At 35.6% G+C, this 24,752-nt stretch overlaps 2 protein-coding genes and 1 long non-coding RNA gene across 3 annotated transcripts; 1 reads left to right on the top strand and 2 right to left on the bottom strand.

Annotated features, from left to right (window-relative positions):
• Positions 1 to 526: 526 nt before the first annotated feature.
• Positions 527 to 1,378, bottom strand: LOC129900739 (uncharacterized). Its single transcript, XM_055975761.1, has 3 exons — positions 1,187 to 1,378; positions 937 to 1,099; positions 527 to 826 (listed from the first exon to the last, which is right to left on the bottom strand). The coding sequence occupies exons 1-3, from the start codon at positions 1,309 to 1,311 to the stop codon at positions 701 to 703; spliced, it is 414 nt and encodes a 137-aa protein (XP_055831736.1). The 5' UTR covers positions 1,312 to 1,378; the 3' UTR covers positions 527 to 700.
• A 655-nt stretch (positions 1,379 to 2,033) lies between these two features.
• LOC129898599 (uncharacterized) lies at positions 2,034 to 14,393 on the bottom strand. Its single transcript, XR_008769406.1, has 2 exons — positions 14,254 to 14,393; positions 2,034 to 2,282 (listed from the first exon to the last, which is right to left on the bottom strand). It is a non-coding gene; the product is annotated as an uncharacterized LOC129898599 (long non-coding RNA).
• A 2,951-nt stretch (positions 14,394 to 17,344) lies between these two features.
• LOC129900555 (uncharacterized) lies at positions 17,345 to 23,840 on the top strand. Its single transcript, XM_055975552.1, has 7 exons — positions 17,345 to 17,497; positions 18,178 to 18,721; positions 19,142 to 19,314; positions 19,782 to 19,886; positions 22,213 to 22,469; positions 22,961 to 23,181; positions 23,317 to 23,840. The coding sequence occupies exons 2-7, from the start codon at positions 18,377 to 18,379 to the stop codon at positions 23,689 to 23,691; spliced, it is 1,476 nt and encodes a 491-aa protein (XP_055831527.1). The 5' UTR covers positions 17,345 to 17,497; positions 18,178 to 18,376; the 3' UTR covers positions 23,692 to 23,840.
• Positions 23,841 to 24,752: the final 912 nt, after the last annotated feature.

Below are 24,752 nucleotides of genomic sequence, written 5' to 3'. Positions count from 1 at the left end.
AAAAAACCTCTCCTTAATACCTGGGCCTAAAGCCCTAGGTATTCAACCTTCCATCTCAAGTTTACCCAAGCAGCCCACGGAGATTTTGCAATTGATGAACTCGAATTATTTCCTCGAATTAATTGAGGAACTGGAATTAGGAGGGGATTGATTAAAAGCCCGCTTATAAATTGTTTTCAATTTTTTTTTTTGATATTTTGAATGGTCAATTTAAAGTCATTTTGTGACTAAAATAAATCCAAAAAATAATTAAGTCCATTGAATTAGCTTATTTAAAATAGCTTATAAGATAAAAAAAAATAAGTTGGACTAAGTTAAGTCAAGCGGACTATAATACAACACTAGAAGAGGTGCGCGGAAGTACTACAAAAAAGCGAACAAGGCGGCAGAGTGATATTGGGAAAAAAAATGGTACGTACTAGAATTTTGAAGAAACGCTACGTGAACCAAATAGGAAATGTTAGGATGGACAAATTGCATTATCCAGATAGATGGGGTACCCTTTTTAATGCAAAAGAAAAAAGAGTATGGAATAACATACGAGTTCTGGTTGATAAAATAAGATAAATAATGTTTTATCAATAAGATTACAAGGTCCACCTTTTACTAGTATGCTTATACAATTATTTTATTACACAACTAAATAAACAAACTGGTTATTGAAGTATCGTTGATGAGCTTTGATGTGTAGAACGAGTATTTAGGATCTGACATGGCTTCCCACTCTAACGATGTTACCATCGGGATCTCTCACGTATCCAACTTTCTGTCCCCATTTCTTCTCCTCCGGCTCGCTCACCGCGACTGCCCCGTTTTCAATTGCCCTCTAATAATATTCACACACACAAAAAAAAAAGAAGGTTAAATTAAATAATCGGCAGTCTCAAAATTAGAAATTGAAGTTGAAATGATTAATGAAGCATATTCAAATAATACCTTGTAGGCAGAATCAATGTCCACATAATCGAAGCAAAGCTCAACGGGTTGTCTATCGCCCCGGGATTGAGAGGTCTGGACGTGACCCGTTATGTCATCCGTCTCGTGCTGGTGCATAGGTGTGAATGCTATTGTGGTAGCTCCACTTTCCAATTCTCCCCATCTACAACCAATTACCACCCATAACCAAATAAGTTAACCCCAAATATAAACTGACAAAATAAAAACTATATATATATATATTTCTTACTTGTGACTTTCGTCTAAGCGGCGAACGTTGTAGCCAAAAGCTTTAGCATAAAAAGCGACAGATTTAGCAACATCTTTACAATACACCACTGTATAAGCAAATGTTGGCCCCAAATTTGATGCCATCCTTTCTTCTTCAATTTAATTTTCCTCTCTTCTATAACTCTTTCTTTTAGGCTTTCTTTCTTATTTTTTCCCAATCAGATCCATAATACTCGTTATTTGTTGCCTTAAATTACATCATGTTTCCAAACGAAATATGATACAACACACGTGGCAGTTGGAGGTGAAAGATTTAGAACACGTGTACATTGTGCTTCACTTGAACAAGTTACGTTCTTGCCACGTTATTCGTTTGTCATCTCGTCACGAAGCTGTCTCTTTTTAGAGTCTAATGGTTGGTTTGGTGTAAGGGATAAACATAAATAGTTTTGGGATAAAAAAATAATTTAAGGATAAATTTTTTATGTCTTGTTTGGTTGTTAATTTTGAATAACTTATCCCATCATTTATACCACAGTAATGAGATAAGTTATCCCACTTTATCCAAAGATAATTAATCTCGGAATAATTAATTCTGAAATAACTTATTTTTAACCAAACGACCCGGTTAAATAGACATTAATGAGTATTTTGATTGTAGCATCCCCTTTTAAGAGAATATCACTTACGAAACAAAAACTAATTATTTCTATTATTTTACCCTAAAAAAAAAACTTATTGAATTAAGATATATGAATTTTATTTTAAAGAAATGATTTCCAATTCAACAATACTGCAGGTCCATAAAATACACAAAACTTCAAATAAGTAATTATCACAAAAATATTATTTTCCTTCGTGCATAATGACAAGTCAAAATATAACCTAGTACATTGCATTACTTGAGTTAAAAGCACACTCTAAAATAACAAAATTAGTCACTTGGTTTAAGTTACAAGCCTTCAAAATTTCGTAAATAAGTGCCACACATGTATCATGTACAAGTCCCCAAAATAATATACAAAAACTAGATGTATATGCATATGTGATCTTCAAAAGAGCTCCCAAAAAGTCTACTCCACATGGCCATCTTCATATCCCGCCTTGCATATCACCTACGATAAGAAACAACTATCGCTAAGCATAAAGCTTAGTGGTGTATAACCTTTGGACTTAGAGCCATTAAAAATTTTCAATTTTCTTTTTCATCATAAGCGGTTCAATAAGGTAGCATTAAGTCCAAGTGAACAAGTATATCAAGTATCAAATACAAATCTTAGAGAGTTTCAAAATACCAATACTAATATTCAAAGGCTTAAGTACCAAGAATGCTTATAATTCAATTCAAAAGAGTAGTCAAATAATCAATTTCACCCCATATGTACGTCATGCCTTCACACTAAGCACAATCAATATCAAGATGGACCGAAGCCCCGAAATCAAGAAGTGTCCATATCAAGAAGGGTTGTCACCCAATATCAAGAAGATCAAAGACCATGTTGAAAGTGACTTTTCACTCGTACTCAAAAATGGACGAAAATTCATCCTCAAGATGAAATGTAAATCCAAAGTCAAGATGGGCAAGATCTGAATCGAGAGGCATGCCAATATCGATGACAAGTCACTGTAACAAGAAGGACAAATTCCCAACAAGAATGCAAAATGATCAAGCAATCCGTACAAGTGGGCGATTCAACGAAAGTTTTGCAATACTTGAGATAATAGTCATACCAAAATACAAAACAAGGAGTAAGGAAACAACCCAACAAAATACTTCAAATTTCAGAAAAATAAAATATTTCAAGTTCAAGTTTATACACGAACCTTGGCGTTTTAGCACACAACAAGTTCTACTACCACTCGAGGAGTTCAATTTCTCTATGTCATAGATCAACCAAAATCCACTTCGTCAAACAGTTCCTCTTACCTTGTATAAGAGAATATACACCTTAAATACACAATCAAATATCTACTTAATTTTAAAAGTTCCAGCATATCGAAACTAAACATAAAATCACTGAAAATCAACCCAAAGTATCAAAACGGAAATTCTGGGCAGCACTATTGTCTTGTATTGCTGCTCAGTTTCGAAGGGGTAAATGGGATAATTAGGCTTTGTTGTTATAACCTGTATTTTGCACATTAGGGCATTTCGGGATAACGGTAACAAGTCAAGGACAAGGCTATGTTTGATCTTGTTGGATACAAAATTCTTATGACTAAATTGAAATTTCAACTTGGAAATATTAGAAAAAGTAAGGGGCAAAAATTGGAATTTCTCATAGAGAATGTTATATCCCATATTTTATACGGTTGAATGTTTTAAGGTAGCCGTGGTAAAGTTAAGAGAATGAACATCTTCCAAAATTTATTTAATATACAAGTTGGATATGAATATTATTTATGATCATTAATAGTGTGGAAATATTGGAAAAGTCAAAGGGCAAAACGGAAAATTCGCAAAGTGGCCTATGGTAATTTTGTGGAAGGCTAGGGGTAAAATGGGAATTTCACAAAGTCTTCAAGAAGACTCATGTGGGACCCACATGCCACATGGCAGCCCATGATTGGAGAAAAGGGGTGTGTTGGACCAATAAAACCTTGACATGTGTCACCACTTAGATCTTGACATTTGTCACCACTTAGGGCTTGACACGTGTCACCACTTAGGGGATGACATGTGTCACCCCTAAAGTTGTATATATATATATATATATGAGTCTTATGACTCATTAATTTCCATAATCATCTAGAGATTTCAAGAGAAACAAAACGAAATAGAAAGAGGAAGAAAGAAGAGAAGAGAAGAGAAACTTAGGCTAGAAACAAGGAAAGAGATACGATTTTGGGAGGACAAAAAGGTAAGTTCTCCGATTCCGTTCCAAGAATTAATTATATGAGATATACCATGATGTTATGAAGATGTTAGTAATGAAAGTTTATGGTTTTAGGCAGCCCAAAACGTTACCAAACAGTCCCTAAGTTTCAGTTGCGCTAAAGGAAATTCCGAGGCAAGTTTTGGCGAGTTTTGGTGAATTTCGGGAAAGGTAAAGTTTTCTGTTTTGAACTGGACTTTATGATGATGTTATGAAGTATATTACTTGTCTTAAAATATGCTGGAAGTGGAAAAAAATGTATAAGGATGTTTGACGTTGGAAACAAACTAAATGGAAGTCGTAGTAGTTAAATCGAAGTCGCGTAGTGTGTTGTTGTTGTGGTGCTGCAGTTTGGTGGTGGTTTAATTGCGTGTTGCAGGGCTGTAAAGTACTCAAAAATGGATGTGGTTGCTGCTGGTTGCAGCCACACAACCCTCCGTTTGGTATGACTACATATTTTACGAAATAAAGGTTAAAAACTCTATTTTGGTACCGTAGTTTGGAATGAGTTGTATAGAGCTTGTATTGTATAAATTTGAAGTGATTTACTTGTATACATGCTGCTGGCTGTTGTTGTTGGTATGGTTGTTGACATGGTGGCCGAGTTGAAAACTCGGGGATGTTCAAGTTACAGGGGAGATGCTGCCCGATTTTCGGTAGATTCGGAGCTAGTAATAAACTAGTCGAGAGACATAGATAAGGAAATGATTCCTATGGTTACTTGGGTGTAGAGTGGGAAATTGGAAAGTGAAAGTTTATTAACCTTAGTATTAATTTCATGTTAAATAGGTTCAAAAGACGACGAGACGACCATAGTTAAGAGTAATCCGTAAGAGGTATGTAAAGCGAACCTTTCTTTCTTTTGGCATGTATTTGTTATAAGTATGTAAAGCGAACCTTTCTTTCTTTTGGCATGTTTTTGACATAAGTATGTAAAGCATATTCTTTTGATTTTAATGTTTTGACATAAGTATGTAAAGCTAATCTTTGTTTTGGTATGGTATTTATGAAACAAAAATATGACTTTTATATAATTTCAAAGAGGTTCCTATTCCTAGAGCCATTAGGATGGACAATTCCTTGATTTCCAAAAGGTATTTTATTATGATTCGATATGTCTATATGATTCCAGAAGATTTATTTTGATATAATCCGGGGTAACTTTTGAAAGGTACTTGACAGGAGTCTCGTCTTGATTTTAAATGATAGCTCATTCTGATTATTCCATTGAGTCTTAAATATGATTTAAATTGCATATAGTTTCTCACTACTCCACTCGTGGATGCCTCAATGCTTCTTTCACTGAGCCTGGGCCAGGATATGTTTTCGTGCGTATTTCTCTGTATTATTCGCCGTGTCCCGACGTGAGGGGGCAGGTATGACATGTACATGGGGTGGTAAATATTATGCCACGGAGTTATGCTGTGCCATGTACATATATGTTTGTGATATGATATGATATGATATGATTTGATATGGCCATCTGATATGATATGATTTATTACGGAGATATTCCCTACTCTGGTGTTATGCTGTGCCGTGGCGCCGATGATGGGAGGGCGACCACACTTTGTTCACCGAGTCCCATAATGGGGCCGGATATGGCATATGTTTTTCTGTATACATTATCAGAGGTTTTGATCAGCATTTGATATCTCAGGACATTTTGCTCAGTTTGTACATTCTATCGCGGTAATGACTTTACTTATTACAATCCATTATATGTGGTTTGATAAACATTTGATATTTTTGGATATTTTACTTATTTTTGTACATTTTGCTCTGGTAATGACTTTACTGATTTCAGTCCATGCTTTACATACTCAGTACATTTTTCGTACTGACCCCCTTTCTTCGGGGGCTGCGTTACATGCCCGCAGGTACAGATGATTGGTTTGCTGATCCGCTCGCTTAGGACATCCACCATGTTGGTCGACAGTGCTCCTTTGTTCGGAGTCCTATTTTGGTACTGACACCTTCTGTTGTATATATATATATATGTTGTTCAGGGTACGGCGGGGCCCTGTCCCGTCATATGACTAGGATATCATTCTGTAGAGGTCTGTAGACATGAGATGTGGGTTTTGCATATATGTTTTGGGTTTTGTGTGTTTTGTTATGGCCTATAGGCCCTCGTGCGTTATATCTATTTTTGTGATCTGTTTAGAGATCCCTTCTAATCATTACCTATGTTTATTTGATTAATGTAGTAAGTGGGGCTAAGGGTACGTATGGGTGCCCAACTAGGGCACTAGTCACGGCCTACGGAGTTGGGTCGTGACATAAGTGGTATCAGAGCGGTCCTTCCTCGGAATGTCTACAGACCGTGTCTAGTAGAGTCTTGTTTATCGGTGTGTTGCGCGCCACATCTATAAACAGGAGGCTACAGGGCATTTAGGATGTTACCTTTCTTTCATATCTAAGATCGTGCGATAGAGCCCATCCATAGGACATGAAATTCTTTTTTTTAACATTTGATTTCAGCTAAGGAACGATATTGATAGAGGAATGCGATGGATGATATTGGGAGCTACATAGTATACGGGTAAGTAAAGGTATGAAAGCGATATGTTGAGTAAGGTGTTGAGCTTGAAATGTAAAGTTGAAAATTTAAAGGAAAGTAGATAGGAAAGTGCAATAAATGCAGTTTGAGGTAGACTCATGAGGTAAGTCCATTATTTTCACACGGTTATTGATATTGAAAGCTCTGTGTGACTGTGATATAAGGTGATATAAAAAAAATGTATATGTTGGCCCTGTGAGGCATTGCTGCTATCTTCTGTGTGCAGGTTTTGAGATAGTACAAAATACAGAGGAAACTATTCCCAATTATTTTTTTGAGAATGGAACAAAAGCAAGGAAGAGATTGAGACATACGTTTAGAAGATGTCTTGGAAGTTGATACCGATAGGGTAAAAATTTATAACGTTGGACTAAAATTGAAAGAGGTTCCCTCTATGTTTTCGCTAAAAGGAGTACCATTTTTACTTGGAGAGTCATAATTCGAAAAAGAATTTCGGTTGGAAGGAAAAGTGTCCAGCGATTGAGTTTCATTCTTTCTGGAAAGTACAAAACCCTCAGCTGTTATTTGAGGACTAGGAAAAAATTGTTCACGACTCAAGACCATGTGAGTAAAGTACTAGGAAGTACTCTGATGCTTAGTGGATATTAGTTCCTCTCTGGTGGAGGTTGGGAAAATGTTGTATGGGGATATCTTATCAGTTCCTAGTCGACTAATTGGAGGTGTAACCTGTGAATGGAAAAACATAAATTTGTAGGCGATTCAAGGTCACGTGTTTCATGTGGTGGAAAAATGCTGGGGTGATTCATTAGGGCCTGCGATACGGAGGGATGATTTAGACAAAGGTTGAATACGTTTGCCTCACCAACTAGAATTAACCTGTAGCAAGAATTGTGAGGAAGGTGAAGAAGTGTTATACGAGTAGGGTATACTGTGATTATACGAGAATCGTTATGGAAATAAGTAAAGCTTAGTAAGAAAGCAACTACAAGATATGGTCGTGAGTAAGATTAGGAGTTAGTATCGGGTACACGATAAGGATGAAAGCTCATGAGGCAGAAAAGGGTATTATGTATATGTACCTCCATACTGGAAAATAGTAGGATACCTAGAGGAGAAAGAACAGAAATTACAAAACGACCGAGGCATTATGAAATTATTAAGGGAACAAGTAGTATCCATTGGGAAAAACTGTGATAACAAAATGTGAAACATGTGTCATCAGAGTATAAGTGCCTCGAATGGAGAATCGGACACGGCCATAAGCACTAGTGACGTACTGATTAGGATGAATTGAATGTAGCTTCGGCTAAACTACTACATTAGTTATATGACTCGAGTACCAGTACTTGGAATAGATTATGTAATATTCATCGAGAATACTAAGCAACCCATGATTGTACTAAGGTTTCTTATAGAGGCAACCTAAAGTATAGATGTTCTAATAGAAGGTGTAGACATGGTGCGGTATGTTAAATATGTTAAAACAGAATCATTTGCGCATGAATAGTTGAAAATGAACAGAGGATGACATGGGTACACCCTAAAGGGGGGAAGTGGATAAGAGAAATATAAGCGTACGAGAAAATCAACTGATGTTATCATATGTATATGGGAACGCTTACACTCCAAATGAGATCCTATAACAGATGGATAGATCTCGAGGCTAATAATAAATAGATATAAGCTGCGGTATCTGAGACCGTGTGAAGAATCATTGGTAGAGACCTTGATGGATGGTGCGAGCACTACCCTCGGGAATCTGGTAGTCCAGGACGAAAGAAAGTCACGCACGAAAGCAAAAAGTAAAGATTGAGGATCAAAAAGGGTAAAACAGTAATTGTAAAAGATGGATATGTTACGAAAGTGTCTCAGAATCTGTAAGATCTCGACTCGCTCCCAATAATGTAATAAAGGTAAGATGAGGAAATGGACGCGATTATATCAACATTAACGTACCCAATTCCATCAAAGTTATGAGGTTAAGCGTGCTCAGGTGGGAGCAATTTTAGGATGGGTGACCTCCCTGGGAAGTATGCCAGAATTTTATATAATTAGACGTAAGAGACAAATGATAAGTTAGAGTAACCTAAGGGAAATTAGAGTTTATGGAATGGCTGGAAACCTTAAGAGGCCGCGTAAGATGAGGTAGACTACGCTGGTGAAGAGACAACAAGTGTGCCACAGCTATGGAATAACGATATGCTTGAACAACGTTTGGAGCTATTTTGTAGTCTAGTTGATTGTGAATATATCCATACAGATATGAATGTGTAGAATGTCCGACGTACGATTGTATCGGTGGACATGTGAGTTCCAGCAACTAGTGTCACGGTAAGGAAGGCATTAATCACGCTAAGGTACCAAAGATCGAGAGACAATAAGAATAAAAGGTACAAGTGTTGCAACGTACTCTACTATTATTTGACTGTAGGTTAAATTGGAGATTCTAATAGAATGATTTTTGGAAAATAAAGAGAGTAAGTAGATAGAAAAAAAACAAATCAAAGTATTAGAAGGAGGTGAAAAGTAAGGAAACCCCGGTAAGTGAAACTCCCGAGAGAAATCACCGGCAAGGCGCAATACCATATTATATTAGGCCAAAGAGGGATCACAATATTCTCAAGTACCAAAAAAAAAAGGAAACCCATAACGGGGAATGAGGACTCGTGTAAGACCTAGTAGTTCGAGTATATTTTCAATTCTCAGGAGAACCAGTGATGGAATGGGCAGTTAATACAGCATCGCCGAGAGAGAAGTTTATTTCCTACCTTAAGGCGAGAAAAATGATCAGAAAAGGTTGTGTTTATCACCTGGTTCGCATACAGTATTTGGAAGCAGAAGCGCCAACCCTTCAGTCAGTTCCCGTAGTTAATGAATTCTTATATATATATCCAGACGAGCTTCTAGGCCTTCCTCCCAAACGAGAGATAGACTTTACTGTAGATGTGCTGCTAGATACCCATATGATATATATTCCTCCATACAGAATGGCATCTGCAGAATTAAAAGAGCTGAAGGAGCAATTAAAAGACTTACTGGAAAAAGGCTTCATCAGACCGAGTACTTCACCTTGGGGAGCCCCGATATTATTTGTGTAAAAGAAAGATGGGTCGCTGCAGATGTGTATTGATTACAGGCAGCTGAATAAGGTAACCATTAAGAATAAACACCCCCTTCCCAAGATTGATGATTTATTTGATCAGTTGGAGGGTGCTAAGTGGTTTTCAAAAATAGACTTGTGATCGGATTATCATCAGGTGCGGGTAAGAGGATCAGATAAACCAAAGACAACATTCTGGACCCAATATGGCCATTATGAGTTCAGAGTGATGGCTTTTGTCCTGACAAATGCTCCAACGGTATTCATGGACCTGATAAATCGGGTATTTAGACCATTTTTGGATATGTTCAGGATTATATTTACTGATAATATTCTGATTTATTCTCGGTCAGAATCAGAGCATGCAAATCATCTAAGAGTGGTACTTGTAGTACTCTGACACCAGAAACTGTATGCTAAATTTTCCAAATATGAATTTTGGTTGACTTCTATGGCACTTCTGGGATATATTGTTGGGGCTGATGGTATTCTGGTAGATACACTGAAGATCTAGGCCGTAAAGAACTGGCCTAGGCCGACGACACCTACAGAGGTACGGAGCTTCTTGGGATTAACAAGTTATTATAGGATATTTGTAGAGAAATTTGCTTCAATTTCACCACTACTGTCAAGATTAACTCAGAAGGGAGTCAAATTCCAGTGGACTCGTGCCTGTCAACAAACCTTTAAGTTATTGAAAGAGAATTTGACTACAAATCCAGTTCTAACTCTTCCAGAGGTACCATATGGGTATGTTATTTATTGTGATGCTTTGGGTGTGGGAATAGGTTGTGTCTTGATGCAGCACGACCAAGTTATAGCGTACGCTCCCGGCACCTTAAAATAATATGAAAGAAGGGATAGGTAATGGGCATACTTAAAAGGACAACAATAAGAGGAACCCTCCTGAAGTATGAAGACACCGTATGATGTTAGTTCAACATTCGAGGACGAATGTTCAAAAGGGGGGAAGAATGTTATAACCTGTATTTTGCACATTAGGGCATTTCGGGATAACGGTAACAAGTCAAGGACAAGGCTATGTTTGATCTTGTTGGATACAAAATTCTTATGACTAAATTGAAATTTCAACTTGGAAATATTAGAAAAAGTAAGGGGCAAAAATTGGAATTTCTCATAGAGAATGTTATATCCCATATTTTATACGGTTGAATGTTTTAAGGTAGCCGTGGTAAAGTTAAGAGAATGAACATCTTCCAAAATTTATTTAATATACAAGTTGGATATGAATATTATTTATGATCATTAATAGTGTGGAAATATTGGAAAAGTCAAAGGGCAAAACGGAAAATTCGCAAAGTGGCCTATGGTAATTTTGTGGAAGGCTAGGGGTAAAATGGGAATTTCACAAAGTCTTCAAGAAGACTCATGTGGGACCCACATGCCACATGGCAGCCCATGATTGGAGAAAAGGGGTGTGTTGGACCAATGAAACCTTGACATGTGTCACCACTTAGATCTTGACATTTGTCACCACTTAGGGCTTGACACGTGTCACCACTTAGGGGATGACATGTGTCACCCCTAAAGTTGTATATATATATATATATATGAGTCTTATGACTCATTAATTTCCATAATCATCTAGAGATTTCAAGAGAAACAAAACGAAATAGAAAGAGGAAGAAAGAAGAGAAGAGAAGAGAAACTTAGGCTAGAAACAAGGAAAGAGATACGATTTTGGGAGGACAAAAAGGTAAGTTCTCCGATTCCGTTCCAAGAATTAATTATATGAGATATACCATGATGTTATGAAGATGTTAGTAATGAAAGTTTATGGTTTTAGGCAGCCCAAAACGTTACCAAACAGTCCCTAAGTTTCAGTTGCGCTAAAGGAAATTCCGAGGCAAGTTTTGGCGAGTTTTGGTGAATTTCGGGAAAGGTAAAGTTTTCTGTTTTGAACTGGACTTTATGATGATGTTATGAAGTATATTACTTGTCTTAAAATATGCTGGAAGTGGAAAAAAATGTATAAGGATGTTTGACGTTGGAAACAAACTAAATGGAAGTCGTAGTAGTTAAATCGAAGTCGCGTAGTGTGTTGTTGTTGTGGTGCTGCAGTTTGGTGGTGGTTTAATTGCGTGTTGCAGGGCTGTAAAGTACTCAAAAATGGATGTGGTTGCTGCTGGTTGCAGCCACACAACCCTCCGTTTGGTATGACTACATATTTTACGAAATAAAGGTTAAAAACTCTATTTTGGTACCGTAGTTTGGAATGAGTTGTATAGAGCTTGTATTGTATAAATTTGAAGTGATTTACTTGTATACATGCTGCTGGCTGTTGTTGTTGGTATGGTTGTTGACATGGTGGCCGAGTTGAAAACTCGGGGATGTTCAAGTTACAGGGGAGATGCTGCCCGATTTTCGGTAGATTCGGAGCTAGTAATAAACTAGTCGAGAGACATAGATAAGGAAATGATTCCTATGGTTACTTGGGTGTAGAGTGGGAAATTGGAAAGTGAAAGTTTATTAACCTTAGTATTAATTTCATGTTAAATAGGTTCAAAAGACGACGAGACGAGCATAGTTAAGAGTAATCCGTAAGAGGTATGTAAAGCGAACCTTTCTTTCTTTTGGCATGTATTTGTTATAAGTATGTAAAGCGAACCTTTCTTTCTTTTGGCATGTTTTTGACATAAGTATGTAAAGCATATTCTTTTGATTTTAATGTTTTGACATAAGTATGTAAAGCTAATCTTTGTTTTGGTATGGTATTTATGAAACAAAAATATGACTTTTATATAATTTCAAAGAGGTTCCTATTCCTAGAGCCATTAGGATGGACAATTCCTTGATTTCCAAAAGGTATTTTATTATGCTTCGATATGTCTATATGATTCCAGAAGATTTATTTTGATATAATCCGGGGTAACTTTTGAAAGGTACTTGACAGGAGTCTCGTCTTGATTTTAAATGATAGCTCATTCTGATTATTCCATTGAGTCTTAAATATGATTTAAATTGCATATAGTTTCTCACTACTCCACTCGTGGATGCCTCAATGCTTCTTTCACTGAGCCTGGGCCAGGATATGTTTTCGTGCGTATTTCTCTGTATTATTCGCCGTGTCCCGACGTGAGGGGGCAGGTATGACATGTACATGGGGTGGTAAATATTATGCCACGGAGTTATGCTGTGCCATGTACATATATGTTTGTGATATGATATGATATGATATGATTTGATATGGCCATCTGATATGATATGATTTATTACGGAGATATTCCCTACTCTGGTGTTATGCTGTGCCGTGGCGCCGATGATGGGAGGGCGACCACACTTTGTTCACCGAGTCCCATAATGGGGCCGGATATGGCATATGTTTTTCTGTATACATTATCAGAGGTTTTGATCAGCATTTGATATCTCAGGACATTTTGCTCAGTTTGTACATTCTATCGCGGTAATGACTTTACTTATTACAATCCATTATATGTGGTTTGATAAACATTTGATATTTTTGGATATTTTACTTATTTTTGTACATTTTGCTCTGGTAATGACTTTACTGATTTCAGTCCATGCTTTACATACTCAGTACATTTTTCGTACTGACCCCCTTTCTTCGGGGGCTGCGTTACATGCCCGCAGGTACAGATGATTGGTTTGCTGATCCGCTCGCTTAGGACATCCACCATGTTGGTCGACAGTGCTCCTTTGTTCGGAGTCCTATTTTGGTACTGACACCTTCTGTTGTATATATATATATATGTTGTTCAGGGTACGGCGGGGCCCTGTCCCGTCATATGACTAGGATATCATTCTGTAGAGGTCTGTAGACATGAGATGTGGGTTTTGCATATATGTTTTGGGTTTTGTGTGTTTTGTTATGGCCTATAGGCCCTCGTGCGTTATATCTATTTTTGTGATCTGTTTAGAGATCCCTTCTAATCATTACCTATGTTTATTTGATTAATGTAGTAAGTGGGGCTAAGGGTACGTATGGGTGCCCAACTAGGGCACTAGTCACGGCCTACGGAGTTGGGTCGTGACATTTGTGTCCTCAAATAAAGTTATAGCTATATGTCTTAGGGTCATATACAACTTTGAATCACCCCTACAACAATTATGTACAACAAGATATGCTCAAAATACCCACAACAGTCCATGTAGGATTTTTAGACCAAAATCTGGGTAGCACCTCCCCTGTACTTCATCACCATATTTCGAGTCAATAAAAGCAAAACTGGATTTTGGATCCTAAATAAAAATTATAGCCCTATTAAATAGCTTTTCAAAATATCTTGAATCACTAAAAACTAAGTTTTACACAAGGAGTTATACTGCAATTACTAACAGCAGTCCCAACCAAAAACGGGTTTGCAACAAAAGTTTATTCCCCCAATTTCGACAACAACAACTTATCAAGAACATCAACAACAATATAACCAATCATTCTACTTCATAACTTAACTAATTCCACCCATTTAATCCAACCAAAACATCCCCTAATCCATAAATTCCAACAAAGCAACAAATAAGTTTATAACACTATTTTCTCCGTTCTAATCCGTTAAATCTCTAAACAAGCTTGATAATAAGGAAAAACAACAACTAAATCTTACCTTGAAGTATAAGTCAACCACCTTAATACACTCCTTCTTCTCTGATTTTTAGCTCAAAATGAAGACAACACAACGTGCAACGTTTTTCTCTTCACGAGCTTCGAAAATCGTGACTCGAATTTGGGTCAAAATGGCTTTTAATTCTCTCTCTCTCTCTCTCTCTCTATCTCTCTATATTTCTATGGTGTTCTGAAAGTATATTGAATGAAAGGAAAGAGATAAGGCTGAACTTATCTCTTACATGGTAAGAAATATGGGCTGACCCGATTTGGAATCGGGTTGGGCCAAATTTTCTGTCCATCTTGACCCTTCTGCCTTACAATGTCCATAACTTTTTATTCCGATATCATATATAAGCCATGACCTATGGTCGGAAAGGTTGTTTTTAATTATCTACAACTTTCATTTTATGGGTTTTTCCAAATTTTCAAATTTTGATAGGGTTATGTCCTCCTGAAGTCAGATCATCCAAAAACATAACTTAAAACAAATAAATAAATAATTCTTAAAAATAAATTGGGGTGTTACATTGATGACGTGACTTAAAATAGTACTCCCTCCGTTTTAAAAGGAATGATCTCATTTCTCTTTTAATCTGTTTCAAAAAAGAATGATTCCTTTCTTTTTTTGGTAAAATTTTAATTTTAACTTTTCACGTGAATATTTAAAGCCACAAAATTAAAGAGTATTTTAATACATTTCACATAACTTTAATTTAGGACCACAAAATGAAAAAAACTTTTTTATTTTCTTAAACTAGATGCCAAGTAAACTAAGTTATTCTTTTTTAAAGAGAATAATAAATTCTTATGATAAAACACTATAAGTAATTAATAGGTATTACGATGATAACTTATCAAGATATATGTATATTATAATTAAACTTCACTGATAGTATAAGAATTTTTACATTGTAAGATATATAACTTAAATTGTTGACTATATTTTAAAAGGGAAATTTTCGAATATATTGACTCAAAAATATCTTAATTATGTTTTGTAGCTATAGTTTGCTAATTACAATTCGTAGTTATAGTTATATCAACATTTGTATAATTCGTACATTATTTGTATATATTTGTATAATTTGTTATACAATTCATAGTTTTTGTATAATGTTTGTATATTTCGCTATAAAATTCATGCACAATGTTTGTATAATTTACTATATAATTTGTATTGTTTGTATATTTCTCTATACAATTCGATTCGCACACAACGTTTGTATAAATCGCGCGAATTATACAAAACTCAAATTGTAATTACAGATAGATATTTTTCGCGAGCCATAATTAATTTAAATTATAGCTATATTAGCTAATTAACTAGTATATATTTACTTATCCCCGTAATTTTCCTTTTTTTCCATCTCATAGTAAACCACGTCAATTGCGTAAAAATATTTGTACTGTTAATCTCAATCTGGCAACAGATGTGGGTTGAGACGGCTGGACCAGTTTGGGCTGCTTATTTGAGATTGGGCCTGACAACGACCCAAGCCCTTCAATTTCTTTTAATTTTTTGGAAAAATTATCAAATTACATACTTTATATTCCTATATTTTCAATTATTCCCTATCATTTGTAAAAAAAATTCAAAAATTTCTCTTCTAATACATAGGAATAATGTTGATACATCGCGATTTGATACATAAATTCTTTTCACGATACATCGCTAGTTGATACAAATCAAACACAAAATGTATCACTAAAATATAAGTTTTACTGTTATTTTTGTTGTGTTCATGATATATTAGGTGTTATAAGTCGATTCACAAGTTTTATTGATATTACAATGTTTTGTTTGTATCAACTAGCGATTTATTATGAAAATGACTCATGTATTAAATCGCGATGTATCTGCATCGTTCTTATGTATCAAAAGGAGAAGGGAACAAGAGGAAGAAGGAGAAGGAGGAGGAGGGTCGAAGTAGTAAAAGGGGAAGATGTCGACGATAGTGCTACAATAAAAGAGGAAGTTGTCATGGTAAATAATGTGGCCGACAGGTCAAGTTTTGTAACTAAAAAGTGTTGAATGACTATATTACGTAATAGGTAGCTTTTTTTAAAAGTAATTTTTTGTGTGTAAGTTTAACCTAATGAACATTTCATCTAATTTGCTTTTTCTGTTTTATTTTTTTATATTTTACTATAAAAATAAGCATGTTCAGATTTATCATCGAAATAAATAATATATGAGACCTTGCAAGAAATATAAGTCTATATATTGTATTTGTATACTTTCAAAACAAGCTATGACTTAAGTCAATAGAGAACTAGTTTAGTAGTTATGATATAGAGTGATTTGTAGGAGTCATAATGATATTGGCACTGATTATGATTTCACTTGTTGTTACCATCTCTGCCTCTAAGCTAAAGAGTATTTTAATCTAAAAGTAATTTTTTAATCTAAAAGTAATTTTTTGTGTGTAAGTTTAACCTAATGAACATTTCATCTAATTTGCTTTTTTTTGTTTTATTTTTTTATATTTTACTATAAAAATAAGCATGTTCAGATTTATCATCGAAATAAATAATATATGAGACCTTGCAAGCAATATAGGTCTATATATTGTATTTGTATACTTTCAAAACAAGCTATGATTTAAGTCAATAGAGAACTAGTTTAGTAGTTATGATATAGAGTGATTTGTAGGAGTCATAATGATATTGGCACTGATTATGATTTCACTTGTTGTTACCATCTCTGCCTCTAAGCTAAAGAGTATTTTAATCTAGAATTTTAAAAAAATTAATTATTATTGTCTTAAACCATAAAATGTAAAATTTCATTTGAGACGAGATAATAAATATATGATCAATAGGAGAAAAATAAATAAAATACTTTACAAAATTGAAAGCAAAAATATACTAGAGCTTATTTTAATAAAAATTTAATGTTTCATAAACAAAAATTGACATATACCAAATCGCAAATCAAATTTGAATGAACTTCACGTGGTCAAGGGCACATAGACTCCGCAACATACTTTGAATACTTCTTTTTAAATTAAATTTTCTGTCGTCTTTTTATTAGTCCCATTCCTAAAAAAAAACGACCGTAAAGGCGAGTCGAATATACGGAGTGCACACATCAAAATAGTCAAAAACAACACATAAAAGTAGCTCCTTTTCTCTCTCCCTATTTTATGAACTTAGGGGAAACTGAAAAAAGGCAGAAGCGAAAATCCAGTTTCTTCTAAATTGAGATCCAGAAATCGGAATTCTCTGCCTATTTTCTCAAGGTAATGGTTCTTGTAGTACGATCGAATCAATTTATGCTCAATGATAAGTGTGTTCTGCTCCTGATCCCATGTGATTTTGATTTCTTAGTTCCCGAATTAGCATGTGACGTGAATTTGATGTTTGTACATTGTATACTTTCATACTTTTCGACGTGATTATTGGCATAAAAAGATCGACTTATAGATATTCGACGCGCGTTCAGCAGTATCGATCATAATCTTCACATTCACTTGATTTTGTTATAATTAGATTGCTTCTTTCAGGGCTTTTTAGCCGTGATTTTTGAGCAAAGTGGATTGCAGTATTGTTGTGAATTTGGGATTATAACAGCTAAGAACTAGTATGAAATGAGCTCGATTAGAGCGGAATATAGAGAGGATTCATGTCACTAGAAACTCATACTAGTATGGATTGAGGCTTAGTTGATTGATTGTTTTGACATGCAGCACTAGCATAATGTTTTCCTTTTTATTAACAGGATGGTCTATTCCCAGAAAAGTTCTATGAGCTGAGAACTGAAGTGGTCTTTCTATTTTATGTACTTTTGATGGTTAGCAAAAGGGAATTTAACTTGTAGGACTTTAGCTGTTGTGTTGGTGGTCTTGGTATGGATTTAGAATTCTCATCACTGTGATATATCTCCTTTCAAAGTTGTCATCCATTTTGTGTTTTATTTCAGGGGTATGCTGGATAGATGGGCTCTACTTCAAAAGATTAGGCAATGTTGTCTCCCAGGATTTGTCCAGGACATTGTCTTTTCCCTTTCCTTAAAGGTCCACTAGATGTGGTTTTACCATTACATATCTTTGGCTAAAACTTCTGTCTGATATGTAGTATTTGTTTCTCCAACTATTGTGCCAATCTCTCATCAAGTTCTTATGGGAGACTCGTTTAATCCCACCCCTGGGACAAAGTCTATGGTCACAACTGCTATCACTGCCAAAAATGAATCTAAACAGCACATCATTTCTTCTGGATCGAACTCTTTTGCAAATGTAAGACAGATTGATCTGATAAAATATGGGAAGCAGAGAAGGGGAAGTTGTAATCAGTTAGTTTTCTTTCTGATTAAAGTTGCTGCCTTGGAGACTGTGCGGAGGATCTCACGGTCCAAATGTCCATTCGTATGGTCTGGCCTGCAAGCTCTGCAAGTTGTGTGCTACCCACCACTGAAGTGGATGCAAAGGTGGAATCCTTTCAGGGTTCTGGTTGAAGGCATGCAGGTTAGTATGCAGTTATCAAATTCAGAAGAACTAGTGTTAAGTCTCGTGAACTCCTCTAGGTGCATACAGTCATTCTGGAAAATGTTGTCTTGCCTGTGTCAATGGGTGCATCAATTTTGCATAATTATGAAAGAAATGTATATGATCCTATATCATTTGATATATGGGGCATATCTAATGCTGCTTTTCATTTGTAGGTTTATACATCAATTCGAGAGAAACAACATAAGACAAAATAGAGTTATACGTGTATAAAGATTTATGCTTGTAAAACATACTAATCCACTTAATTTATAATTAAAATCAAAGACTATTGCTCTTTTGAATGGGTTTATTTTATAAATATATATTGTTCTATTGTATAGCTATCATACTTGGATGTTGTACAATTACAGACTTACAGCATGTCTTTATGGTTAGATGCTATCGCGGCCACTGCTAGTGCTATCTATTGCTACAGCATTTTCTGATCATTCAGGATTCAATAATGATACCTCAGATAGCATTCAAGGTTCCCCGGTATCCAATGATTCGCATGCTGATTCAGACTCCCAGCTAGAAGTCTCTTCTGAGCAGTCTATCCCAAGTGAAAGGTACAAACTTGATATGTTGCTCAATGTGTAACGAACAATTACCAGTTCTGCCTGAATCTATATGTGCAAAAGTTATAATTCAACCTGAAGCAGGTCCCAGTCCAATAAACAAACGTCTGACACTGTACTTGTAACACCATAGAAATTATTAAGTGGATAACTAATACATATAGACAGGCCATTTTTTCCTCTTGCTTCCTTATGTTGGAAATAGAATATAGCTCTCATATGTTACTGATATACTCAGGTGTATTCATATAATATGCTAGAACTTCTGTCCAAATTTTTAGGCTAATACAGGGGATGTGTGACATCCCAAATTACATGCTTCCTTTTCAATTGCTTCTGGATTTACTTCTATAAATCATTGTTGGATTTAACCCTAGACATATAAGCAACCAACCCAATTCAGAGCAAGGTTATTGAATTGGTGGTTGATGAGTTGTACGACTTTCATGCCTTTGCAGGGTTGGCAATGAAGTTTCTCAAAGTCTGTCTTCCACTAGTACCGCAAGTTGGTTGCATCTGCTTTACAAAGATCTGGAAAAGCAAGGAATTTTCTTGCCTGAGAGGTATATTTTTTATGAAAACAAACTATAACAGAACATTACTTTAATTAATATCATGAGTTGGGTGTTCAAGTACAAGAATTCTGCCACTCCATAACTAGTTTTAAACTAATGTCAAGGCTAACCAGTTCAACTGTAAGGATGTCTGAAGACCTAACAGAAAATGGAGAGAGTTTGTGCTCAAGTTTCTCTAGATACCCGTTGAGCATGATTGTGTATACCAATAATAAACCATCAATACTCTAGAGTGACTACTTGGTCTCACTTGATGTCCAACCTATATCTGTACCTATGACCTACTTAGAATTTCTAGAGCCCTGTTTCTAACAATACTCCACTTTCCCCTTCATTTTTAGCCAACTATCTCCAATTCTTACCTAGTTTTATGTATTATGAAAAAATCTGTAAAATTCAAATTCGCTTTTGTTTTGATATCCAATTTGATTTTTTCGTAATATGTACTTAAAATGAATAATTTTTCATTGATAACCAAGAAATTACTGAGGGCCAATGATGCAAGGTTCGAAACTTGGCAGATAATGTGGCTTCCTACCCCTTTCTTCTTAAATTTCAGCATTTTGTCAGCGCCAAGGTTCGAACCAGTGATGTATGCCTAACCCACACATCATGCACTGTACTCTTATCACTAAACCAATGTCATGGTGGCTCCTTAAAGTGAATAATTATAAAGTATGTATAAAGGCACATGCATTGAACGTTCATGACTACTATGGAGAAATGACAGATTCCTCCTCAGAAAATGCAGTAGGAAGATCTCTTTCTACATGACTTCCCAGTTTAACATAATGTTTCATATATTTCTACATACTATTCTGGTAGTCTCCTTGTTTTTTTTCACTTCCTGTAATAAGTATATGTTAGCGGCTAAGGTATTCCTTGCAGGTAAATAATAAAGCTTTATCTTATGAAATGGTAAAAAGCACCAAGGTTGGGCCCAGGCCCAGTTGGAGATATTTTCTCAAAACTCATTATTATATTATACTTGGGCAATAATGGCTGAAAAGAAAGTAGGGAAAACTCGAAGTTGATTTTTAAGGCATTTGACTGCCTAAATCACATTTATCATTTGGGTGATCAAACTATTATTATGCATGTTAGGTTTGCCTCAGATCAACTTTCATACAAATGATTGAACAGCTTTCTCTCACTAGTGCATAGATCCTTCTGTATACTTCAGGTTTACTCTTCTCGAACAAGTCTCTCTCCAGTGCATAGATCTTTCTGCAGTCTACAGTATACTTTTCGAAATAGCTTTCTCTTACTGGACACATATCTTTTTCCGAGATATACTAAGCCTATTTGAACCTGTGAACACATTTTCTATTTGTTGCCAAATGCATAGACATTGAGATGATTGCCACCTCAATTAATATCAACTTTCATGTTTGACATCATTTCATTGGTTAACCTGTTTGCTAACAGCCGGTTGATCACTAATTAAACAGGGATCCAGCTATCTCATTATTGTCATCACAGATGGGCACTTTTATGTTAAATAAGTGACAAAGAAGTTAAGAAATGAAGCGCACTTGAGAATCTCTTCTTTAACCTCGCTTATTACCACTAACCACTGAGATCTTGCTACTAATAGTTTACTGGAATAAATGGCCCTGAAAGTGTTCCAAACTGTGCCGAAGTAAATAATTCTGCTGCCACCGATTCTGAGTTGTACATACTCTGGATCATAGCTTTTACTGCCTCCAGTAAGTCCAAGAAAAAACAAGTTGGGTCTGCGCAGGACGTAACTTCACTGCTTTGGAATATTAGTGTCAGCCTATTTCACCCTAACATGTTTTCTTCTTCAGCTATAGTGTACATATTCTTTTGAAAATTTATAATGCCATAATGCATTGGGATGATTGCTTAGTTCCATTCATCTTGATCTTAGGGCCAACCAACGTGACATAGAGTTTAAGCTTCGATCTTCCTCTAATTAAAATCAAATAAATGTAGAGATTTGATGTAGTTGAGTAGATAATGAATCCCGATGGCATTTTAACTTCATTTTTAGTCTCTCAAGGAGCTTGAATTGTTGCCGAGAATAGTTATTGACTGTTCTTCTGTCATTATTTTGTTTCTGTCTGCAGTTTTACCTTTTGTCTTCTTTGTCCTCATAGCATATAAGCTTTCATTTCTCATTCCCTTCAATTGTCAGGTTGATCTGAAAGCTCTTGAATGCTTTTGTTCTATTAGGAAACTTCTCAATCGGTGCATATAGATGCCGCTAGAAATTTGTTGCACAAAGATATATGTAGAATTTATTGGTATTTCTTCTTGCAGTGAACATGACACAATGGTATTTATGCAGAGTTGATGAAGAGGAACTCCATCAATTTTTTACAGCTGCAGATGGAGATTTTATTCGCTTACTTTCTTCAGTGAAGAAGACAATTCGCTGGAGGGAAACATACAGAATTCTTTCCAGCCAAGAACTTGAAGTGTGGTCAAATATGGTCTTTTGGCATGGATTTGATGTGCAGAATCGTCCCTGCCTCATTGTCCGTCTTGGCTTAGCGTGCATCAGCTTGCCATCTCGTGACAGACCTTGCTTTGCTCAAGCAGTTGGTATGCTTCGCTTGTACATTTAGTACCTGGCTAATTTTTTTATATGATTCTCGCCTTTACTTTAGTGTTAGTTGTATCTCTTCTGAAGTTAAGCATAGCTAAATGTCACTTCGTTTTCAGCAGCTGAATAATTTTAAAGCTCTTGTGTGAGCTGTTTATGTTGAATATATGCATTTCCTTTGCATACTTGCTTCTGTTGGAAATATAACAACACCGGAGGTACTGTTTTATCCTTACTCCTCAATATTGGAGGCAGCAATACTTGGCACGTGTTTATAAAAGTAATAACTCCGTTGTAAGAACTTGAGCCAAGAAGATCATGACAGGAAGCTTCTCCTAGAAGTAAACGATGAGAGAAAATGATAAGGAAAAGAGGGAGTTACACCTATCAAGTTGGATAATAGTTTAGACATTTAAATAATGTTGGCTTCTCTATGCTGCTAGTTCATAGTTAGACAAATTATTAAACAATGGATATTTTCTTTATGAAGTATCTCAGGTGGAGCATGGGGTTCTTCATTTGGTGGACCCTCGAAATTCTCAAATTACTGTTTTGGTAGACTGTGAAGGATTATCTCCACTGAGACTTCCCATGCAAATGCTGAGATCCTGTTCTACTCTTTTGCAAGATCACTTCCCCAACCGTCTAGGCTGTTTATTCATTATACGCCTTCCACCTATTGTTCGAGTTGTCGCACAAACCTTTGTGCAAGTAAGCTTTTTACTCTAATTATTATTTTGTTCACTTTCCTGCTTCATTCTAATGATTGGAAGTCAGGCCAACTTGATCTGCATAGAACTCCATTTCTGGAAACTCAAATGTAACTACTCTTGCACAAACATACAGGTTTTCAAACCTGTCACTCGGCAAAAAATGAGATTTGAAGGGGAAATGTACCAAAAGCTTCTTTCTGAGTGTTTGCAAACACTCCCGTCTTATCTTGGTGGGCTGTGCACATGCTCAAGATGTGCAAGCTTTGACATTGGCAAGATGCATAACACTCGCATGAATGACCATCAAGAGGCAGCAGTAACTGAAATTATTAACAATCCACTGGATCTAGCACCACTCCATTCAGGTGAACATACTGAAATTCCGGCGAATTATAACTTTGACCGGGTCCTAAGAAAGGCTGTGGTAGGTATCCTTTTGTTCTGGGTTATTGCTGTTTTAATTGCTGGAGTATTTGATCCAGAAAGTCGTCCCATTTTACCTCCTTGAGCTCAGGATAGTAAATTCTTGAACTTCTCATTGCACATCTACTCTTGTCGAAAATATCATGTGGTAGCTAGTATTGGCCACAGTGTAATGGCAATTATCTATTCACGTCAAATATTTGTTTACTGGAATGGGACGTTTTGGTGCTTGTTTTGTAAAATTTTCTTATGCATCTAATTGTTCTCATTTGAAACTGGAAATTTAAACAGTTTTAAGTGTAAATTATGCGATATATAACAAAGTAGTGAAAAGACCATCTTCATCTGATTTATGCATTGTCAAGTGCGCCGAATAATGATTCATTTGGCTGGTTATCAATTCGGGTTCCATCATTTTGTTTGTATTTAGGTGCGCGTGGAGGAAGATGTTGAAAGCTGAAATGCGAGTCTCTTGTGTGTGTGACAGTGGAACTGAAGGGCATGAATTTTTTGTGTCCTTTATGTTAGTTCACACAATTTATAGTGTCTTGTCTCATCATCTCCCCACGATAAATCATCATTTGTTGATTAGGGTCTGTTTGTAGGCGTCCGTTTTTTTTCTTACAAATATACTTTTTTATTTTGTTTAGTATGATAAGGATATGAAATGAGCTTAAATGAAGATATAAGAATTTATATATCCTATTTCAAACTTAAGAATTTATATAGTCGATTTCAAATTTGTTTGGGTTCAGAGGTTTACTTATTATACTAAATAACCGGAGTTGCCTTAATTCATCTTACATCATTTAAAAGTAGGTCTTACTAACGACGAACCCTCAGAATCCACAAATGGAAAAAAATCTTTCCACAGTCCACACTCCAGACCAAAAGGATCGAAAGAAGTATGTGATAGTTATCAATATATACCATTCGATCATCTAGTTTATTAAAAATGGTCGAAATATATACTACATATACACTATATGGTGTGTGTAAAAAAGTATGTCTATTAAATGTTTAAGCATGTATATGTATGTATAATATATATATATATATATATATATATATATATTAGTATAAAAGCTATATTACATTTACCTATTTTGTAAATTAGATGACCCAAAATATTGGGCTGTAATTTTC

Source organism: Solanum dulcamara, chromosome 8, assembly GCF_947179165.1.
Source record: "Solanum dulcamara chromosome 8, daSolDulc1.2, whole genome shotgun sequence".
Taxonomy (NCBI): domain Eukaryota; kingdom Viridiplantae; phylum Streptophyta; class Magnoliopsida; order Solanales; family Solanaceae; genus Solanum; species Solanum dulcamara.
This window is presented reverse-complemented; position numbering and strand designations above follow the sequence as displayed.

What these genes read in the sequence shown, in the direction of transcription:
- LOC129900739 (XM_055975761.1), bottom strand. Translation starts at nt 1,311, where the DNA reads ATGGCATCAAATTTGGGGCCAACATTTGCTTATACAGTGGTGTATTGT. An exon ending in CGCTTAGACGAAAGTCACAA is followed by an intron (nt 1,100 to 1,186) that starts GTAAGAAATATA and finishes AATTGGTTGTAG; the next exon opens with ATGGGGAGAATTGGAAAGTG. An exon ending in ACATTGATTCTGCCTACAAG is followed by an intron (nt 827 to 936) that starts GTATTATTTGAA and finishes GAATATTATTAG; the next exon opens with AGGGCAATTGAAAACGGGGC.
- LOC129900555 (XM_055975552.1), top strand. Translation starts at nt 18,377, where the DNA reads ATGGGAGACTCGTTTAATCCCACCCCTGGGACAAAGTCTATGGTCACA. An exon ending in TTCTGGTTGAAGGCATGCAG is followed by an intron (nt 18,722 to 19,141) that starts GTTAGTATGCAG and finishes CTTTATGGTTAG; the next exon opens with ATGCTATCGCGGCCACTGCT. An exon ending in GGAATTTTCTTGCCTGAGAG is followed by an intron (nt 19,887 to 22,212) that starts GTATATTTTTTA and finishes GTATTTATGCAG; the next exon opens with AGTTGATGAAGAGGAACTCC.